Source organism: Ciconia boyciana, chromosome 6 (assembly GCF_034638445.1).
Source record: "Ciconia boyciana chromosome 6, ASM3463844v1, whole genome shotgun sequence".
NCBI classification, from domain to species: domain Eukaryota; kingdom Metazoa; phylum Chordata; class Aves; order Ciconiiformes; family Ciconiidae; genus Ciconia; species Ciconia boyciana.
In genome coordinates, this window is record NC_132939.1 from 362045 (window position 1) to 379845 (window position 17801).

The window sequence follows — 17801 nt, forward strand, 5'->3', positions numbered from 1 at the left end:
TTGATGGAGGAGAGCTCTTTGACCCTTTCCACCTCTCGTTTTGGTAAGGAAGGCATATGGCGGTTATTTTCTTAACCCGGCCACCCTTGCTGCTCTTCCTCCTTTTCCTCAGCTTCCTCCTTGGGTGTTTTTCGGCAGGAAAGCCACCCCAGGACAGGTTACCACGTGTGCCCATGGAAAACCTTCCCTTCAGTCCTGTTTAGCATGGCTGGACCCAGGGGCAGGACAAACAACATTGCCTTTATCTGTGCCCCCCAGTCTCTTCCCTACGAGCTCACGCCGTGTTTCCAGCGCGGTCTCTGACCTTGCGTCCCCCCGACTCGGTCGATGGCTGGATCTGTTCTCTATGGGGCTGGCAGCGGCGGGCTTGAGGCCGAATCTGGACAGGCTCGTCTTGCCTTGCTCCGGAGGAAGTGGTGAGGAGCTCTCGCCTTCCCCAAGCAGCGGCCGGCAGAGAGATGGGCTCCCTTTCACCGCTTCTGCACTGAGGAGACACATTTTCGCTTCCTTAATGCTGATGGCAGCTTTGCTCGAGTCGGACGTTGGCTTTTCAGTGGATTTACAGAGAGGAGAACAGATGTGTAACATCTATCCTGTAAATGCTGGGTTGGTCAATGAGATGACCCTCCTCCCCGAGCACCAGGGCAGGGGCAGTGGGGTGGTGGGAGGCACAGCGTCTGGCTGCCGCGCTCTCCGTCTCCCCGACCCACGGGCGCGGGACCGTAGGTCTTCCTGCTCGGAGAGGGTTGTTTCTACAAGGACCGAAGATGCCGCCCAGGGCAGGACAGAGAAACGCTGATGCGATGGCCCTCTGGCACGTTAGGGACACGGGCAGGGCTCGGCGGGCGCTGAGCAGGGAACGTTGAAGATGCCGCTGCAGGAGCGTGAGGGCTGATGAGCAACAGCGGGGGCTGCCCCACGCTTGGGCTGAGCTCGGAGATGGCTCATGGTGTGGGGAAGGGAGCAGGAGAGGCTTTGAGATAGAAGAGACGTAGCATCGAGTGACGGGTGGATCTGGGAGCCTCCGTCTTCTAGCGAGCGCTGACAAGCGAGCTGGAGGCATGTCTGGGATCCAGGGGAATATCCCTCTGGATCCACAGAGATCTGCCCTTCCGGGCCGCCCCGAGCTTTAACGCGGTACTTCTGCTCTGTCCTACGCTTGCCGCGTTTGATGGGGAGGGGAAGTGTCTACGGAGGGGCCGTCGTCTCGCTTCGCTGATGTGGGGTGAATTTTGGCCGCTGCATTCAGCAGTTAGGGGAGCTGCTTTTTGGCTCGCCTGCGACACAAATCTGGATCCAGGAATCCACAAATCCTGCAACACAGGTCCGGGTCCGTTCCCTGCGAAAGCAGGCGAGGAAAAGGGTGAGAGCGTGGCTGGGGAGCGCGGGCGGGCGTCGCGTGCGGGTTCTGCTGCGGAGGTGGGTGTGGGCCCCCCCGCGCTCCGGCGGGAGAGCGGCCACGGGCCTCCACCGTGCTCTGGCCGCCTTTCTCGGGCGGCTTTTAGATGATCGGTCATCAGAGACTGGTTTTTCTCTCTCAGTTCCTCCTTCCTCGGAGCCCCAGGACCTCTGTGCTCCCCGGCGTGGGCAACGAGCTTATCTGGGCAAACACTTGCGTGTCAAGATTTATTGATTTATTATTTTAAGGAGGGAGGGGAAAACGCGATTTCCTTCCTCCTTTCTCAGTTGGGTAACTTCCTTCCTTCCTCCCCTCCGGCGCGGGAGCCCCACTGCACAGCCTCTGCCTGCGCGGCCAGAGCTCACGCTCAGCCCACACCAAAGGCAAGATCTACCCTCCTCGCTTTCTGCACCCCTTTCGTTTTTGGGTTGGTTGTTTTTAACCTTCCTGAAGACAGCAGGAGGATTTTCCTCACAATTCGATCTCAGGCACTGCCTGGCGTGAGGAAACCGAGCTGTCCCCGAGAGCTGCCAGCAGCCGGCTGCTATCGGGGAGGGATTCTGGGGACTGCCAGCCTGGCCGGGCGTGCTCTTGCAGCTCTCGTGCCGCCCCGGCTGGCTTCCCAGCTCTGCGTGGAGAGTCTCTGGGTGCCTTACTTCATCCTTTCTGTGTTATTCCCGTGCTTAGCGTTGCCAGGGGCCAGCTGCAGCTCCCTTTTGTGAGGTGCTGTTTATATGTGTCTCTGTGTATATATCTCTAATGTATGTTTATATATATGTTTATAATTTAGATATAAATATATCTGTGTATAGATTTATCTGTATCAACGAAATAAAAAGCTCCTGCCCCATCAAGCCGGTAACTGAAGCTGCACTAGAGATGCAAGAGTGAGGGGGAGCGCAGGGTTACAGCGAGCTGGGAGATGGGGAGCTGCTGAGGCCGCAGAAGAGTATTTAGTAGCGTCGTGGAACAGCCTCGGGAGGAAGAGGAAGGTGGCTGTGTTGTATTGGGAGAAACTGGTAGATCGTGTCGCGGAGAGGGCAGCAGAAGAGGAAGAGGGGTGAAACTGGGGAAGTGGCGAAGCCAGTGAGTTGGTGAGGCTTGGGTGAGCTGAGGAGCCGCCTCGCTTGGCTGGGAGACGCCTGGAGCGACGAGGGAAGAAGGGAAGCTGCAAAGGACGAAACGAGCCCGGGGGCGGGAGACCTGCCCCGGGCACTGGGAGGAAGGCTGGGGTGCAGGAAAACTGCTGGTAGAGGTGCTGGTGGTGATCAGAAGGGAGACTCAAAGAAATGGAGACCCCAGGAAGGTAACGCGGCCGGAGGCAGGCGAGCAGCCAGCTCTGCTGGTGACCGGGGTGTTACAGGAAGGTTACAGAGAGAAGCATCTCGCGGCCCCCGCTCTCGGCCGGCGTCCAACGCTGCCACGCTCAACCTGCCCCGACTTTGTCCGTTCAACCCTTGTACCTGCTCTGTTGTTGTTGTTTTTCTGCAGCCCAGGTTGGTAGAAATGGCTGATGGCAAAGAGGACCCTGCCGTGTTCAGCTCCGCTTCCCTGCCCTCCGACCCGCGGCTGCTGGCTACGGTGACTAACGCTTACCTGGGCACCCGTGTGTACCGGGACATCCTCCACGTCAACGGCGTGTACAACGGGGCGGTGGGAGACACGCACCGCGCCGACATCCCCAGCCCCGTCAACGTTAGGATGACGGTGCCCGGTGCAGACAGCGTGGCCGAGACCTTCACCTTGAACACCCGGACAGGTAAACGGCAGAGCCCGGGCAGGAACCTCCCCGTCCTGCCGCCTCCTTTCAGATCTCGTCTTGGGCACCCATTGCTCTTTCCCTCTAACCGCTGGTGACCCTCTTCTAGAAGTTAAAAGTCTCTTTGCCTGTGTTGCCTCTTCCACAAGGTCGTATCTTTCTTCTCATTCTCCATTCACCTGCGGGTTGTTGTTCTTCTGAAGTCGTGCTGGAGCAAGTGGAAAATTCCCCTTTCTTGTGAGAATAAGAGCGATTTTCAGACTGTACGTCAATCCCTGCTGGAGCCAGGCTCGGCAAGCGCTGTTTAATCATGAAGCCTGGTAAAATGTTTTACAGCACAAATCATTCCTCAGCGGCTTGGCCGGATTCAGTGTGTCAACAGTGTTGCCCCCTCCAAAGCTGTGTCGGGATCTGGGCCTGGGGAAGGCGGTTCCTTTGCCAGTGGGAACGAGTAGATAGGGCAGAAATGGGAGTCTGGGGCAGAACATGGGGACCTGGTGGTTCAAAAGGCTGATGGCTCTCGCGCTTGCAGGAACCTTCAGCCACGTGCTTCAGCCGCCTGATTATACAGCCACCCACCAGATCTACGCTCACCATTCCCTCGTCCACTTGGTGGCCTTCAGCATCACCATCCGGCGATCAGCTCACACCACCCGACCCATCACCGTCCAGCTCCAGAGTCCTTTTGTGCCAAAGAGCCGGGACCTGGACCTGAACCAAGGACCAGACTTCCAGGGAGCACAGTGAGTTGGGGTCACGGGGGACCTTGCCCCGAATACATCCTGCGTGGTCTGTTGCACGCTGCCCTGCTCACCATTAGGAAATAAATTGCAAAAGTAAGGCTAGAGCTAGACTGAAACGATAAGCAGCGTGGAGGCCCGTGCAAATCTGCTTCTTGCTGGCAGGTATATAAAAAAACCCCAGAATTAAGTATAGAAACATTTTTATTAGTTGCAACTTCAGAATTATGACTTACGCTGACATGTAAAAGAGTAACGAAGGCCACAGGGGCTAGCTGTGATTAGGAAGAAACGAGTTTGGGGAACACGGTGAGTTTGGAGGAGGTGACCTCTAAAAATGGCTCGCTGGGGCTGGGGACCAGTCGTGAGGAACTTCAGCCTCCTGCGCTTCGGGTGTGGGACGGCAGCTGAGCTGAAGCGTGGGGACAAGGGGGCTTCCGTCCCGGGTGGGACCGGGAGCCTGACCCTCAGCTGCGGGGGCAGGTCCCCTCTGTGTGCTGGACGTGTCGGCGTCCCCCCTGCTCCGCTCTCCCTTTCCCCGCTGCTTGCTGTCTCCGCAGCTACATCTACGGGAAGACGCTGGTTCCCGAGGTGGATGGGGGACCCCGTCCCACGGTTCACATGCTCTGGACTCCCGTGCCGCAAGCCTTGACGTTGCGCGGGGAGGAGCGGGAGCGATCCTGGGAGTTCCTGACGGCCGTGGCCGAGAGCGAAGAGGAGGTGAAGAGGAGCTACAGCGAAGGGCTGGCGCTCGTCGCTGCTGGCTCCCTGCACTCCTCCCATGCCCACGCGTGGGCCGCGCTGTGGCAAGGCTGCTGCGTAGACCTGGACGGACCTCTGCCTCTGCGGCAGGCCCTCTGCGGGTGTCTCTACTACCTGCTGAGCGCCATCCCGCCCCGGGGGAGCCCGGGCTTCCTCTTCCACGGCATCAGCCCCGGCGGCTTGTCCAACGGCACTCGGGGCGAGGACTACTGGGGGCACGTCTTCTGGGACCAGGTGGGTGGAGGGGGTGCTAGCTGGTAACCTGGGGGCTTTGCGCGGCGACTGGACGGGAGAAGACCCAGCAGGATCGGCTGGGAGGCCGCCTCCTTACCCACGAGGAGGGGTACCTTGGCACCAGCCTCTTGTTGGAGAGCATCCTCCTGTTCCTTCCCTAACAGCTTCCCAGGCCCACCTTGATCCCTGGAGTTACTCACCTGGGTTGTCCTCTAACTCAAAAGCAAATTGCCTAAATGGAAGCTAGATGCCTGGGGCTGCTGCGCAGGCAGTGGGGGTGAGGGGCCGGGAGAGACCCCGCCGCAGGGCAGCCCCCTTCCCCTCCCCAGGCTGAGGTCTGGGGCTAAGATGGTTCAGGTTGCTCACCCAAGGGAGCTTCAGTGACGAGCTTAGAGCACGGCCACCAACTTTCAGCTGTTTAAAACAAAGCAAGGTGAAACCTGCCCTTCTCCTCCCAGCTTCGGTGGTATCGGCGAGCCCTCTTGTGCCTGAACCACTGAAAAAACAGGAGTGTTTTCTGTGATGGGCACGTTCAGCTTTTAAATGTAGGTTTGGTGTGTACGCAATGAGCCAGCTGGGCTGGGTGACTTTGCCCCAGCCAGAGGCTTAGATCTGCTCTCGGAGCAGCCGTGCCGAATGGGTGCGGAGCTCTGCAGCTGAGTAACGACTGCGTGGCATGAGCAGGAGACGCTGCTGGATGGTGTTGAGGCTCCTGTGCTAAACCCAGCCTGCTCTTCCAGCGGGCAAGAGCTTTTCGGTCCTGTGGACCTTGCGTGCTTTCTTCCTGGTGGTGCGTGTGGTTTTGACCCTCTCCAGAGCCTCTGGCTTTGGAGGACTCCTGCCTCCCTTCTCTTGCGTGATGGGAGGTCCTGCTGAGATCACCCTAGTGAGATACCAGAGAGTAGCAGGCGTGGGCAGAAGCAGTCTCTTGTGGCTTTATCCCTTCGAATGAGCCCTCGCAACAGCACCTTTTAAGTAGTAGCAAAATCATGGTCAGAGCATTTGGGGTGGGGGCGGACTGGAAGGGTGAAACTGGTGGGAGCGTTTGGGTGCCCCACCAGCCCATCCCACCATCTTGCCTTGCTTGGATGTTTCCAGGACACCTGGATGTTCCCGAACATTCTGCTGTTTTATCCTGAAGCTGCCCGAGCCATCCTGGAGTACCGCATTCGCACGCTGGAAGGAGCCTTACACAACGCGCGGGAGCAAGGCTACGAGGTGGGGACAGAGACGTTGGGCTGAGGGCAGCGCAACCCAGCCACTGGCACCCAGGAGGACAGCTGGGCTTTGCTCTTCCTCTCTGGCTTTAGCTTTGGGCAGGGGCTGTGAGCAGGGCACTGCCCGCGGGTGGTGGACTGGGGAGAGATCTCGAGGTGTTGTGCTCGGCTGCCTCATGGATGTCTTCTCCTGGCAGGGTGCTAAGTTCCCATGGGAGAGTGCAGCCACTGGCCAGGAAGTCTGCCCTGAGGAGATCTACGGAGCCCAAGAAATCCACGTCACTGGGGATGTTTTGATGGCCTTTGAGCAGTATTATTGCACCACACAGGTAAAGGGAGCGTGTGCCAACCGGATGGCCCGGTGGCAAGGTCTGCAGGGCACCTGGTGACTGTCACTGTCCCTTCCCAGAGAAACCCTGCTGTTGTCCGCTCCTGTCAGAATTGCCGGTAGCGCCCTGGGGTCTCTTCTTCAGCCCTGCCTCCTCTGTCCTTGCTCCTCGTGCATGGCTCAGCATCCTGTTGGCTCCATCCAGGCCAGTTTTCTGACCTCTTCTCCTGCTACGTCCGTCTCCTTAGAGCTTCTGTCCTCCTGCTGAGTTTGGGTCTGGTTGAGTCTCCCTCACATCGCTGTTTTTCTCTGGCTTTGGCTCCCTCCAGGATGAGAAGCTGTTCAGGGAGGATGGAGGCTGGAAGCTGGTGGGTGCTGTGGCTCAGTACTGGTGCAGCAGGATGGTGTGGAGCGAGGAGGAGCAGTGCTACCACATCAGAGGTACGTCTGCAATGCCAGACCTGCTTGTGGGGACGGGGTTTGCCAGCAGAGGCTCGGAGCCCCTCCAGCCAGGCCTGGACGGGAGTGCGCGGGCTCTTCGGACTCCTGCCCTCCGGAATATCTCACAGATAATGTTTGTGTCCGTGCGAACAGGGGACAAGATCCTCGGCTCTCTTCCAATGCCACGGTATCGGTTGTTTTTCTTCTCTCAGCCCCTTGCCACTCATAGGACATCTCTAAATGTCTCCTTCCACGGTGGTACAAGCTGATACCGCAGCATGGGTGCCTTCAGATCTGCTGTTGTGCCTGGTGGCACTTAGAGAAAACAGAGCGCAAGGGCTTTAGAGAGGAAGGACTTTTCTAAGTCTTTTCAAAGAGACCTGAGTTTAAATCCCCCAGGAGCCTGCAGGGGTTTAGTCCCTTGAAGGACATCTGGTGCTGCTGGTGCCGAACAAGACAACCGCTGATCCATCTGGCAGGGCAAAGGGTCTCTCCGCAGGCAGCAATCCTGCTGAAGCATGTTCTGCTAACAAGTGCAAGACACCACTGATGGGCTGCTTCTGAACGGGGACGCCGAGGCAGACAACGAGAAGTGAAGGAGAGTTGTTTGTGGGAGGAGGGTCTGGAGGAGAAGGCTGGGTTAGAGCAAAGGAGTCTTGATGGAACTGGGGTGATCAGAGCTAGCAGAGCCCCCCCGGGTTTGCTGCAGGCTGGCTCTGGGTGCAGAGATGCTTGGAGACGGCCCCAGTGCGCCCAGAGGAGTCACGTATTTAAAAGTCTATTTTCACCTTTCTCTTGGGAAGTGGCAGTCTGTCCTCCTGGGGACAATCTGCACGAAAGCAGCAAAGGAAGGAGCCGAGCTTGTCGCCAGGGAAAGATTTAATGACTTGATTGACTTCTTTGAATGACTTGAAAGAATTAATGTCTTGAAGGTCACCTTGCCCGTGAAGTGAGGGAGATGCCCTCAGGCTGAGGTATCTGCTGCCCATCGGCCAAAGCTGTAAGCCAGGTCGTTTCTCCTTCACAAGAAGCACCGCTTATGTTCTCCTCTATCGAGCGTTGCACCGAGATTGCTGCGTGATCCTGCCAGAAGCAGAGAGGCAACACCACGGGCAGGCATCGCTGCAACGGGAGGGCTTCCCTTTCTCATGCCGCTTCCCTGAGGAAGGGCGCAAAGCCAGGCCAAACCTCGGCCGTGCTGCGGTGCGAAGTGTCCCCTTCCTCTTCCTCCAGGTGTCATGCCCCCCGATGAGTATCATTACCGGGTTGATAACTCTGTTTACACCAACGCCGTGGCCCAGCGGAGGTAACGCGCATGCCTTGTTGAGGCTCTGGCCCATCTCTCTTCTTTTCCGCCTGGCAATCTGGCAGGGGTAGGAGGCAGCAGGGCTCCCACGTGGGATACGTACCTTCTCTCTTCGCGTTCCCCTCTCTGAGCTGGTCTCCTTTGCCTGCCTTTACAGTCGGCGGAGAGGAGCAGGTGGTCCCATGGCGGTTCACCTGACCTGTTTCAGGTGTCTGCATGAGGCTGAGAGGGACTTCACTTCACAGGAGGGTTTCTCTCCCTGCGTTTTATGAGCTGTCTATACAATTAGGCAGCTGGAGACATCTAAAGCTAGAGGAACGGACTCCCAGCTCCAGCGATGAAAGCTGTTACCCCAAGCTTAAACTTTAACCCACGTTCTTTCAGAGTAGCTGTTTCTTTGCAGTTATGGCTCAATTAGTTCTTTCTTTTCCCGTTCTTCTCTTCCCCTCTCTGAGGGGGTCACGGCCACCCATGCCTGACGTAAAGCATTGTTCCTCGCTTCTTTTCAGCTTAAATTTTGCAGCTGATGTTGCTCGGGACTTCTTGATCCCTGTGCCAGAGGAGTGGGTGGACTGTGCCAAGAAAGTCAAAGTGCCCTTTGATGCAGAGAAGAAATATCATCCCGAGTACGATGGTTACAGCCCAGGTGAGCGGAGAGGCAGCAGCAGACCTTTGAGTTGGCCACTGCTCTCTCTTTGTAAGCCTGCAAGAAGCGGGGACTCTGACGGGTTCAAACACGGGAGCACCGGCTGAATGGTTGGCTGAAGTAAAAATCTCTAGCATTGCTCTCCAAGAGCAGCATTTGGGTTGCCGGTGTGGAAAGCCTGGCTTGTAGATGTGTTTTCTGCCTCTTGGCGGATGGTTTCTCATCAGTGGGCTCATAAAATTAGGAAATTTGGGAACGCAGACAGTAGGAGGAGACGTTTAGTACGGGGCTGCAGATGACGTGGTTGCTGTGAGCCCGTCGCTGATAGTTAGGTCTGTCTTGCCAAGGTCCGGTGCCGTGTTGCCCTTCCAGCAACCCCTGGCCCTCGGGAAGTGCAGGGGCCGGCTCCGGTGGGAATGCGCGCCCAGTTTAGTGCCCCGTTTCTCACGGTTAGGGGCAGGGTAGTCTGGGTGCAGGGGGCCGTGGGAGCTATTCCTTTGCACCTGAAGTTTAGGTGACACCGCTCTGGGTGCCGTCACGTTAGGGCTGTGCCAGTGCCCTGCCTCGACACAGCTTCCAGCAAACACAGCACCAAGGACAAACCATGAGCTGCTGTTCTGGTCTGCATTTGGCGAGGCAGCAACGAGTTGTCCTCCCTGCAGTTCCGCTGCTGCTCCCCTGCTGATGTGGCGTTCGTTGCTCTAAGCTTATGATTCTGTGTGAGTCAGGTTTGTTCCCCGTACAAGTAAATGGGCGATCAGTCTGCCGGTTATTCCCAGCCAGCGTACGTGGTCTGACCAACTCCTTTCCCCAGGCGAGCCTGTGAAACAAGCTGACGTTGTCTTGCTTGGGTTCCCGCTGATGCACCCCATGAGCTCTGAAGTCCGGAGAAATGACCTGGAGATGTATGAACCCGTCACTGAGCTGCATGGGCCAGCCATGACCTGGGTAAGGAGAGGGGCAAAGCCCGAGGTGGGATTCATCCGTGAGGTGGCTGTTTCCATCCGCGTTAGTCACTGCCGGGCACGGTTTGTCAGGCACGGTTTAAGCCCTCGGGGAACGTGGGCAGTGCAGAGCTAGAGGTGTGCGCTGAAGATGTCCGCTCTGGGCCAGAGGGAAGCCGGCCGTGGCCACGCTCTGAAGCCTTGGCTGTGTTGTCACCCCTGGGGGAGGCAGCAGCTGGCGAAAGGCCGTCTCTCTCTCCTGCAGAGCATGTTTGCAGTGGGCTGGCTGGAGCTAAAGGAGGTGCAGAGAGCCCAGAGCCAACTGAACAAGTGTTTCGGCAACATCACGGAGCCCTTCAAGGTTAGCGGCGTGGCGTGGGTGCTTCCCTGTGACAAACGCCTCTCGTTTCTCTCTCGCCTGTTCCCGAGTGGGTCACACCGCGCTGAGAGACATCGCTTGGACTGGAGCCTGTGCTGACTGCACTTGTGGTCGCCAGGTTATCGTTGTATTGAGCTAGGTGGTTGCACGCTGTCTCTTCTCTGCGTGGTTCCAAAGAGCAGTAAGGAGGCGTCTGCTTCCTGCCGGGCAATACAAAGCCGCGGGTCAGTATCGTGCTCGCCCCAGGCTTCCTTCTGCCAGCCAGGGATGGGAAAGGGAATGGAGATGGCGGTAGTCAGAGATGCATCAGCGCCCACCCACCGCCTCACGCCAGGTTGGGCAGCCGGGCATGGTCATCGCAACACCCCAGACGTGCGACGGTGACGATGATAAGCATATTCAAACCCATGAAACTGTAGGGAGAGTCCCGGTGCAACTGCTAAGTCATTTCTTTCTCTTGCTGGAGCAGATCTGGGTGGAGAACTCGGATGGGTCAGGAGCTGTGAACTTCTTGACAGGGATGGGTGGATTCTTGCAAGCTGTTCTCTTTGGCTACACAGGGTTCAGGTGAGACCTATGTTATGTCGCGTTTAATTTGTAAGCAACTACGTGTCACTTGAAGCCTTACTGTTTAGAGGGAGCAATGTGGTTTTACTCGTGAAAAAGAAAGGCACTTGCAGCATCCAGAATATCCTCCAAAGCTCCCAGCAGGTAACAAACAGGAGCATTAATGATCCCGGATCAACTGTGGATGCTGGGGACAGTTAGTCACTGGTGAGAACGGGGGGGAGTTATCAGAAATGATAAGCTTTGGTCCATTTCTCCTCCAGCTATGTCAGTGTTGAAAGCCATTGGCTTCAAAAGGAGTCAAAGCTAGGCCAGCGCTGAGCTCTTCAGCACTAGCTGACAGCCTCAGTGCAGGGGGACATCCCTCCATGAGCTCAGGATTGTGGCCAGCCTGTATGGCTTCGATGTCTGCGTATCAAACACATCCAGACCTGCCCGCTCCATAGGAGGTTGTAGCTTTGGTTTCGTCGCTAAGTGTGGATGAAGCTTAAAGCCTACGATCCACCAATTCCATTGGCCTCTTGGTTAACTAACTGAAGAGAAGGTCGATACGACCACCTTGCAGGCAAATGCAAGACTGCTTCTCGCTATGCCTTACGCACCGTGGCCTTTCGAAGGGGACCTTTGTGAATGGAGACCCCAGTCCTCTACCACCACACTGAGCTGCCAGAGGCCTATTCCCACTTTAAAGACTGGAACCAGATTCGGAACAGGTGAGAGACTCTCTCCGGGTCACCTGATGAGTTATTGCACATTTGGGAAGCTAAATGTCGTTCCCGAAGGCTGTCCTCTGACTTGGCTCTCACATCATCCTGTCTCCTTTGGATGTGGTGTGCAAAGACCTTCTGCAGCCCCTCTGAAGCAAGCTGCCATCTGCACACACGTGGTTCTGCAAGCCTCCGTGGAGGAAAGTGCTCAGCTGGCATCGCCACAGCATTAAAATATCTTAGAAAAAACATTAAGCTGTTCATATAATTTCAAAGCTGTGTCTCGTATCCAAAGCAGCCCGGTGGTTTCAACCCTGAAGCAACAGTCTCTTGAGTGTATTCTTAGTTTAACTGAGGAGGGATCAAACTGACCAGCCTCTTGGTTTCCAGTGAAACCTTCTAGCACTAACTATGTGTTTTTACTCTGTGTGTGTGGCCAGAAGCTGCTGAGAAACCCACCACTTTCTTGGTGGAGCTGGGTGTGAGCTACCGTATTCCCAGCTGGAAACCTTAATCTCAGCTTTTGCGAAGCTCGAAGGTCTTCCGATGCCCCGTGTGTGTCAGGTCGGGCCCCTCCCAGCGCAGGCTCAAGCCCACAGGCTTTGGGGCTCCAGCCAAATTTCCACAGATGTTGGGCTGACATCTGTGCAGCCCTCGAGGCCGTGCTCTTGCCTTGCCCGTTGTAAGCCACGGAGCCTGGCTGGCACACCGGCCTGCTGCTGCGGCTATCCAGTCTCTTGAGCGTCTCCTGAGTCCTCTCCAGTCCATCGAGCCCTCTCAACAGACTGGAGATGATGGTCAAGAGCTCTCTCGTATCAAGATTTGAGTAGGAGATAAGTGACCATTGCCTCTTCTCATCCAAAGCCAAACCACACAAACGGGCTGTGTTTGACTTTGGTAAGGGCTTGGAGAAAGGATTCAAGTTTGATTTTTATCTTTCGGTGAAGGAGCACATATAGCGGTGCTGTGAAGGGCATAAAGCCCTTCAAACCGGCGGGAGCGGGAGCTGACGTGGGTTTCTGAGCGTCGCCTCGCTGACCCGCTTCGGTCACAGCCCGGCAGGAAAGCGAAAACCGAGCTGTGCGGGAGCATCTTTGAGATGGCAAACTACAGAGGAGAGGGGCAGTGCTAGTCCTCAGGCGTGTCTTGCGATTTAATTGAGCAGCACTCCCAGCAGCGTCTCCGCTAGGCGCGGGGTGAGCTCCACCAGCTCCTCACCGGTGGTGTCTAGCTTTCAGAGCAACGGCAGATGAGAACGGGTACTTGCTGCTAGGTGTTTTGGCTGAAGCTGAACTTGCATGCTAAAACTACCAGCTACAGCTCCTCGCGTGGCTGGAGTGCGGTTGCAGCACGTGGCCCAGAGCCTGCGCCCCTAAGTTTGTGTGACCAGACTGCAATGGCAATTCCTCCTCCTCCTCTGCTCGTTCCTGTGCCCTGTTCCCCTCCCCGTCTCAGAGCAGGGTATTCCTGAAATTTTGCTGGCATAGCAGCTGACGAAGCCACCCTCTGAATGTGAGTGGGGAACTGAGCTGCCTTAAATATTTTTTTCTCTCTTTATTAAAAAAAATGGAAACCACAGACCCCAAATGAGGAACTGGAAGAGGAACACCTTAGGGTGCTGGGCTGTGAAATCATGACCCAAGAAGCTCTTCACCAGACGCCTCATCAGTGTGTTTGAGATTTGCCCGGAGATCCTTGGGATACACCAAGGACCCGTGCTGCCCACAGATGCGCGGAGTGACGGGGCCTCTGGGCTGTGCGAGGCTGTGCTGTCGAAGGAGGTGGCCCACCCTACAAAGCCGCTTTGCTTTGTGGCCACCGTTTGTTCCCGCTGCTGACCTGCTCCTGCCTTTCCAGGATCACAAAGACCGGCCTCCGCTTCAACCCTGCCTTTCCCGATGACATCAACACGTTGAAAGTCACCGGCGTCTCCTACCTCAGCAACAAACTGAAGTTCACCATCACCAAAGAAGAGATCAGGATCAAAGTGACCGAGTCTCCCCGGGACCCTCCAGCATCTCCCCTGGAAGCTGTGCTGGAGGGGTCGGGGCGGCGGTTTCCCCTGCGTGAAGGTACGGTGTCACCGCCTGGGTCTGCCTAAAACGAAGACAACTTGGGGAGAAACCATTCCCCTATCTCACAAAGGTTGGGTTTCGTTGTAGGGCAGAGTGTCTCTTTCCCCGCGGCGGCCGGCTGGATTCAGAGGTCATCCCCCGAGGCATTTTGAACCTCCGTCGATCTGGCTGTTACCCACCCGAGCAGCAGAAACAAGCTGAAAAGCAGATGCTGGCAGAGGGGGAAGGTAAAGGCGGGGCGGAGGGCGGGGGTCCCAGGCTGAGCCATAAACCCTTTGCCCCCACGGGACTGTGCGTGCCGTCCTTCTTGGTGGCCTCGGGGAGGGGTGGTGGACTCGGAGCTCTCACCATGGCTGGGGTGGCAGCAGCTCCCTGACTGATGCTGAGCATCCCTGTCTATGCTGGAGCCCCCCGACTCCCGTCCACGTGCCTTCAACATCTTTCACTTAGCCGAAGAGATGAAATCAAGCCTGCAAGCGACTGTTTTAAATGAGTTTTCTAAACACCCGTGACTTTTTTTATGCTTTAAACACCTGCATTTATACGGATACCCCTAGCTGATAAGGCGGTATTTAGTCCAGCCCATACGTGTGCTGACTTCCACTCCCTCCAGCACGTCCTGGCTTGGTCCTCGCCTCCTCCCGGCTGCCTGCGTTGCTCAGGGGTTCAAAGGGCTGGGGAGACTCGGCCGCTGCTGCTTCGTCACATCGCTGCCGCCTGCCAGCGAGCGAGAGGAGGAGAACCCCTCGGCCGCAGCGCACAGCTGCCTGGGGGCTTTCAATACACCGAGGGACCCCCCCAGCTCCCGCTGACCCCCCCGTGGGAAACTCTGCCAAGGCGACGTGGGGCAGCAGGCACTGCTGCCGAGTGGATGGAAGTAAGGCTGGAGCTGAGTTATTTTGGCACTAACATCAGTCACAAAATACACAGCCAAAAGCATTTTAGCCCCCTTTGGGCAGCGCACAGCTCCTTTTCTTTGGAGTTATTCAGTGTATAACATCCCTATCATGTTTTTAACCCCTTATCTACATTATCCCCTCTCTTTTCAAGCAGTTTTGGAGTTAAAGCCCTTCTGACTTGATGTTTGAAGGGCTATAGGAAGCCCAGGCACCAGTTATTGTTCATATTATGTCAGGCGACAAGTGCAGCGTTTTTCTGGGGGCTGAGCAGAGTCCTCCTCCAGCTAAACGGCCTCAGGGCGAGCAAGGACCTGCTGGGTGCTTGCTAAGGGCGTTTTCCCTGTCCTAGAAAGTCCTGAGGGAGAGAAGGGGAAGGGCTGTGCCGCAGCGCTACTGCTGGAGCAGGCACGGGGCAAAGCAAGGGGCTGGCGAAGGCTCTCCCTGCTCCTCGCTAGACAAACCCCAGGAATCTCGGCTGAATCCCGCGGAGTTTATAAAAAGCCCTCCCTGCCCCAGGCAGCATGTGGGAATGCTTAGGGAAGGAGGCGAAGCGACTCCTCTGCCTTATAATTACGCTGGCTCTCCCTCAGGCCTCCTCAAAAGGCACCCAACCCCTAATTAGCCGTAGTTCTCGGCAGCAGGGCAGGACAAACCAACCCCTCCGTCCCCTCGCCCCCCATAACAGCCCTGCGGGCTGCAGCTGGATTTGGATTTTGATGGGGCTGGGGACAAAGGTGGCGCTAAAAGGGTTCCCTCCCCCCAAAAAAGGGATCTTTTTAGTCCAGTTGCCAAAACGAGCCGGGAGGGCAACGGAGAGGGACAGCACGGAGCCGCGGGGCTGCATCCTGCCCTCATCCCCTCTGTCCTTGGCCGGGGACCTGCCGGGGGACGTCTGCTTTACTGCAACGAGTTTGCAAGTCTCAGCTCCCCTCGCAGGGGATGCCGTCTCCTCTGCTTGAGCGTGGCCCCACGGGGCCAAGAAACTTCTCTGCTGCTTTCCCCTCCTGTCGCAGGGGGGGCCCCGAGGGCCTGTGTACAGGTTGGGTGGCTCCGAGGGTGACGGAGACCGTTGCTTCTCCTGGCCGCAAAGAGCATGATCAGGGCCAAAAAGCTGTATTTACCTTGTCCCTTTAGCACCCCCCTGCACGACACGCACACGGAAATGGTGTGAAATGGTTTAATGATTTAAATAGTAATCACTGAGGCTGGAGGGATGCTGTGCTCCACACAGGATAAAAGGAGTTAAAAAAACCCAAAACCTGGGGTAAACAAAAATAATTGAGCTGCCCCAAGAAGCATGGCTGGGAGCAGAGGTCGGGCACCGTGGGGCTGGGGGTGCTGGACCGGGCGGGGGGCGAGGGGAGATGCAGCGGCGTGGGAGAAGCTTGTGGGGCTGCCTCCTCCCCAGCCACACGCTGCCCGGTGGACGCGAAAGCTTGTGGATGTGGCCTGGGCGGTGGCCGGGTTACGCTGGACCAGTGGTCTTTCTGAGGGGGCCACCAGCGACGCGAAGGAGTTTCTACAAGCCCTTTGCCCGCCGGTCACTTGTCCTCATCATCGCTCCCGCTGAACTGGTAGGTGAAGAAGCCAACAGACTCCTGGGCGAGCTTGGAGAGGTGGATGACGCCCGTGATGACCAGGGCGGCGAGCAGCAGCGGCAGCACCACGCTCCCCGCCGTGGCCAGGGCGTTGTAGCACCTGGCCTTGGAGCTGAAGCGCCGAGCCGCTTCCACGTCCCCGGCCACTTTCCGGTCCCGCGCCTGCAACAGCCGAGAGACAGGGCAGCGGTGCCTGGGCTGCCCGCAGCTCCCTCCCCGTGCCTCCTCCAGCCCCGCTACGTGGCTTCGGCTCCCTCGCAGCCTGCAATTTAGCCCTCCGGGCAGTGCCACGCTGCCGGCCGGCTCCCCGCCAGCCAAGAGGGTGGCCGTCCGTCCATCCCAAGCCGTCTGCCGGCTCTGCACGCTCCCGCTCCCCCCGGCCCCACTGTCTTTGCCTCGGGGTTTTTCCCTTCCACCTCTCTCCTGCTGCTTTCGGAGCCTCGCTGGCTCCAGCCCTCTCCACCCTGGTCTGGTCCGGCTGGAGCTGCTCCTGCCCGAGGGCAGGTGGAGGGGGCCGGGGGCGTCGCGGCCCCCCAGCACCTTCTAGGAGGAAGCAGTTGGTCCTCCGGCGGTGGCAGGAGGCTGTGGTTATCTAGGGGGTCTCTCAGCCCCGCTAATAGGTGGCAGGAAAAGCGTAGGGGCTTTACCAGGCACTGGTGTCACCTGCAACCAGCCTCTTGAGGGTGTTGGGCTCTCGTCCCCCACCCCAGGCCTCCCAGGTAGTTATTTCAGATGCTCCATGTCTTGTTGGGAAGTCCATCCCTTGGCACAGGGAGGGCTCCCAGCTGACCCCAAATATTCGGTCTCCCATCCCCGCTCCGTGCCCGTACCTTGACGGAGAAGGCGAGCGCCACGAAGCCGAGACAGCAGAAGTTCATGTAGATGGTGTTGAAGATGGACCAGACGAGGTGGTCGCGGGGCGGCGGGGAGGTGCCGCCGGCAAGGACGGTGGGAGACGGCTCCCGCTTGTGGGACGGCGTGGGCAGGTAGTCCTCCCGCGGGTAGGAGGTGTCCATGGCCACGGAGAGGGGCACCCCACGGCTCTCCTGCTCCACCAGCCTGGCTGGGGGAGTGGGGCAGGGCAGCCCCTTTATATAGTCCTTGTCACAGCACGGCCTCGTCTCCTCTATATATAAACCCAAGAAATTACAGCCCTCCCTGGGCTGTGGTTATCAGACACGCTTGGCTGGGAGCTAGGAGAAACAAACTTGGTTTTGTGAGCCTACGGGCTTTTTATACCCAGCCTTCCTCCCGTGATGAGGAGCACAGACGGCTCCAGCGTGATGGAGGGAGAGGCCGAGCGCTCGGGGAGGACCCTCGGGATGGAGCCATGGGATGACTTGGAAAGCAGGTGACCGTCACCCCGAGGGGCCGATAGGAGACAGACCCTCGGTGCCAGGATCTCTCGCTGCACCAGCTCGCGCCAGCACCTTCGGCCCAATCCCTCCGGGTGGTCTTGGCTGGGAAGACCCCTTATTCCCAGCGCGTTTGGGCTGTCGGGTGCGTTAAATGGGAACTGAATACTAAAATGTGGAAGCGCTACTTCTGTGGAGTTTCCCAGAAGCGGGAGGAGAGGGGACTGTGTGGTGGGATGGGGGGTGTACGGCCAGAAAAACACAGATCATTTTTTTTTCTCGGCGCTGCCATGCCTAAACTTTTAGGAAGAAACTTATCTGGGATCTGGGCTGGAAGTGCTCTGCGCCGCAGCAGGGAAGGAGGCAGAGAGCCGTGGAGCCGGCAGCGGGAGGAGGAGGCTGTCCCGAAGGTGCGCAAGGACCCTCTTCTCCTTCCCCGCTGTGA

At 57.7% G+C, this 17801-nt stretch overlaps 2 protein-coding genes across 3 annotated transcripts; one reads left to right on the top strand and one right to left on the bottom strand.

Annotated features, from left to right (window-relative positions):
* The first annotated feature begins 1700 nt into the window (after positions 1-1700).
* Positions 1701-14477, top strand: PGGHG (protein-glucosylgalactosylhydroxylysine glucosidase). 2 transcript variants are annotated; one of them, XR_012042962.1, is made up of 15 exons: positions 1701-1782; positions 2891-3158; positions 3691-3901; positions 4459-4894; positions 5993-6112; positions 6309-6440; positions 6769-6880; positions 8114-8186; positions 8696-8832; positions 9647-9780; positions 10042-10137; positions 10625-10722; positions 13287-13501; positions 13592-13731; positions 14118-14474. XR_012042962.1 is itself a non-coding variant. In XM_072864156.1 (14 exons), exons 2-14 carry the CDS (start codon positions 2906-2908, stop codon positions 13654-13656), a joined length of 2082 nt encoding a protein of 693 aa, XP_072720257.1. In that variant the 5' UTR covers positions 1701-1782; positions 2891-2905; the 3' UTR covers positions 13657-14477. The 2 variants fall into 2 exon arrangements, 1 of the variants encoding a protein (XP_072720257.1); XM_072864156.1 differs by having other exon boundaries at positions 13592-14477.
* Positions 14478-15576: 1099 nt separating this feature from the next.
* Positions 15577-17672, bottom strand: IFITM5 (interferon induced transmembrane protein 5). Its single transcript, XM_072865711.1, has 2 exons — positions 16832-17672; positions 15577-16163 (listed from the first exon to the last, which is right to left on the bottom strand). Exons 1-2 carry the CDS (start codon positions 17015-17017, stop codon positions 15945-15947), a joined length of 405 nt encoding a protein of 134 aa, XP_072721812.1. The 5' UTR covers positions 17018-17672; the 3' UTR covers positions 15577-15944.
* Between the last annotated feature and the right edge of the window lie 129 nt (positions 17673-17801).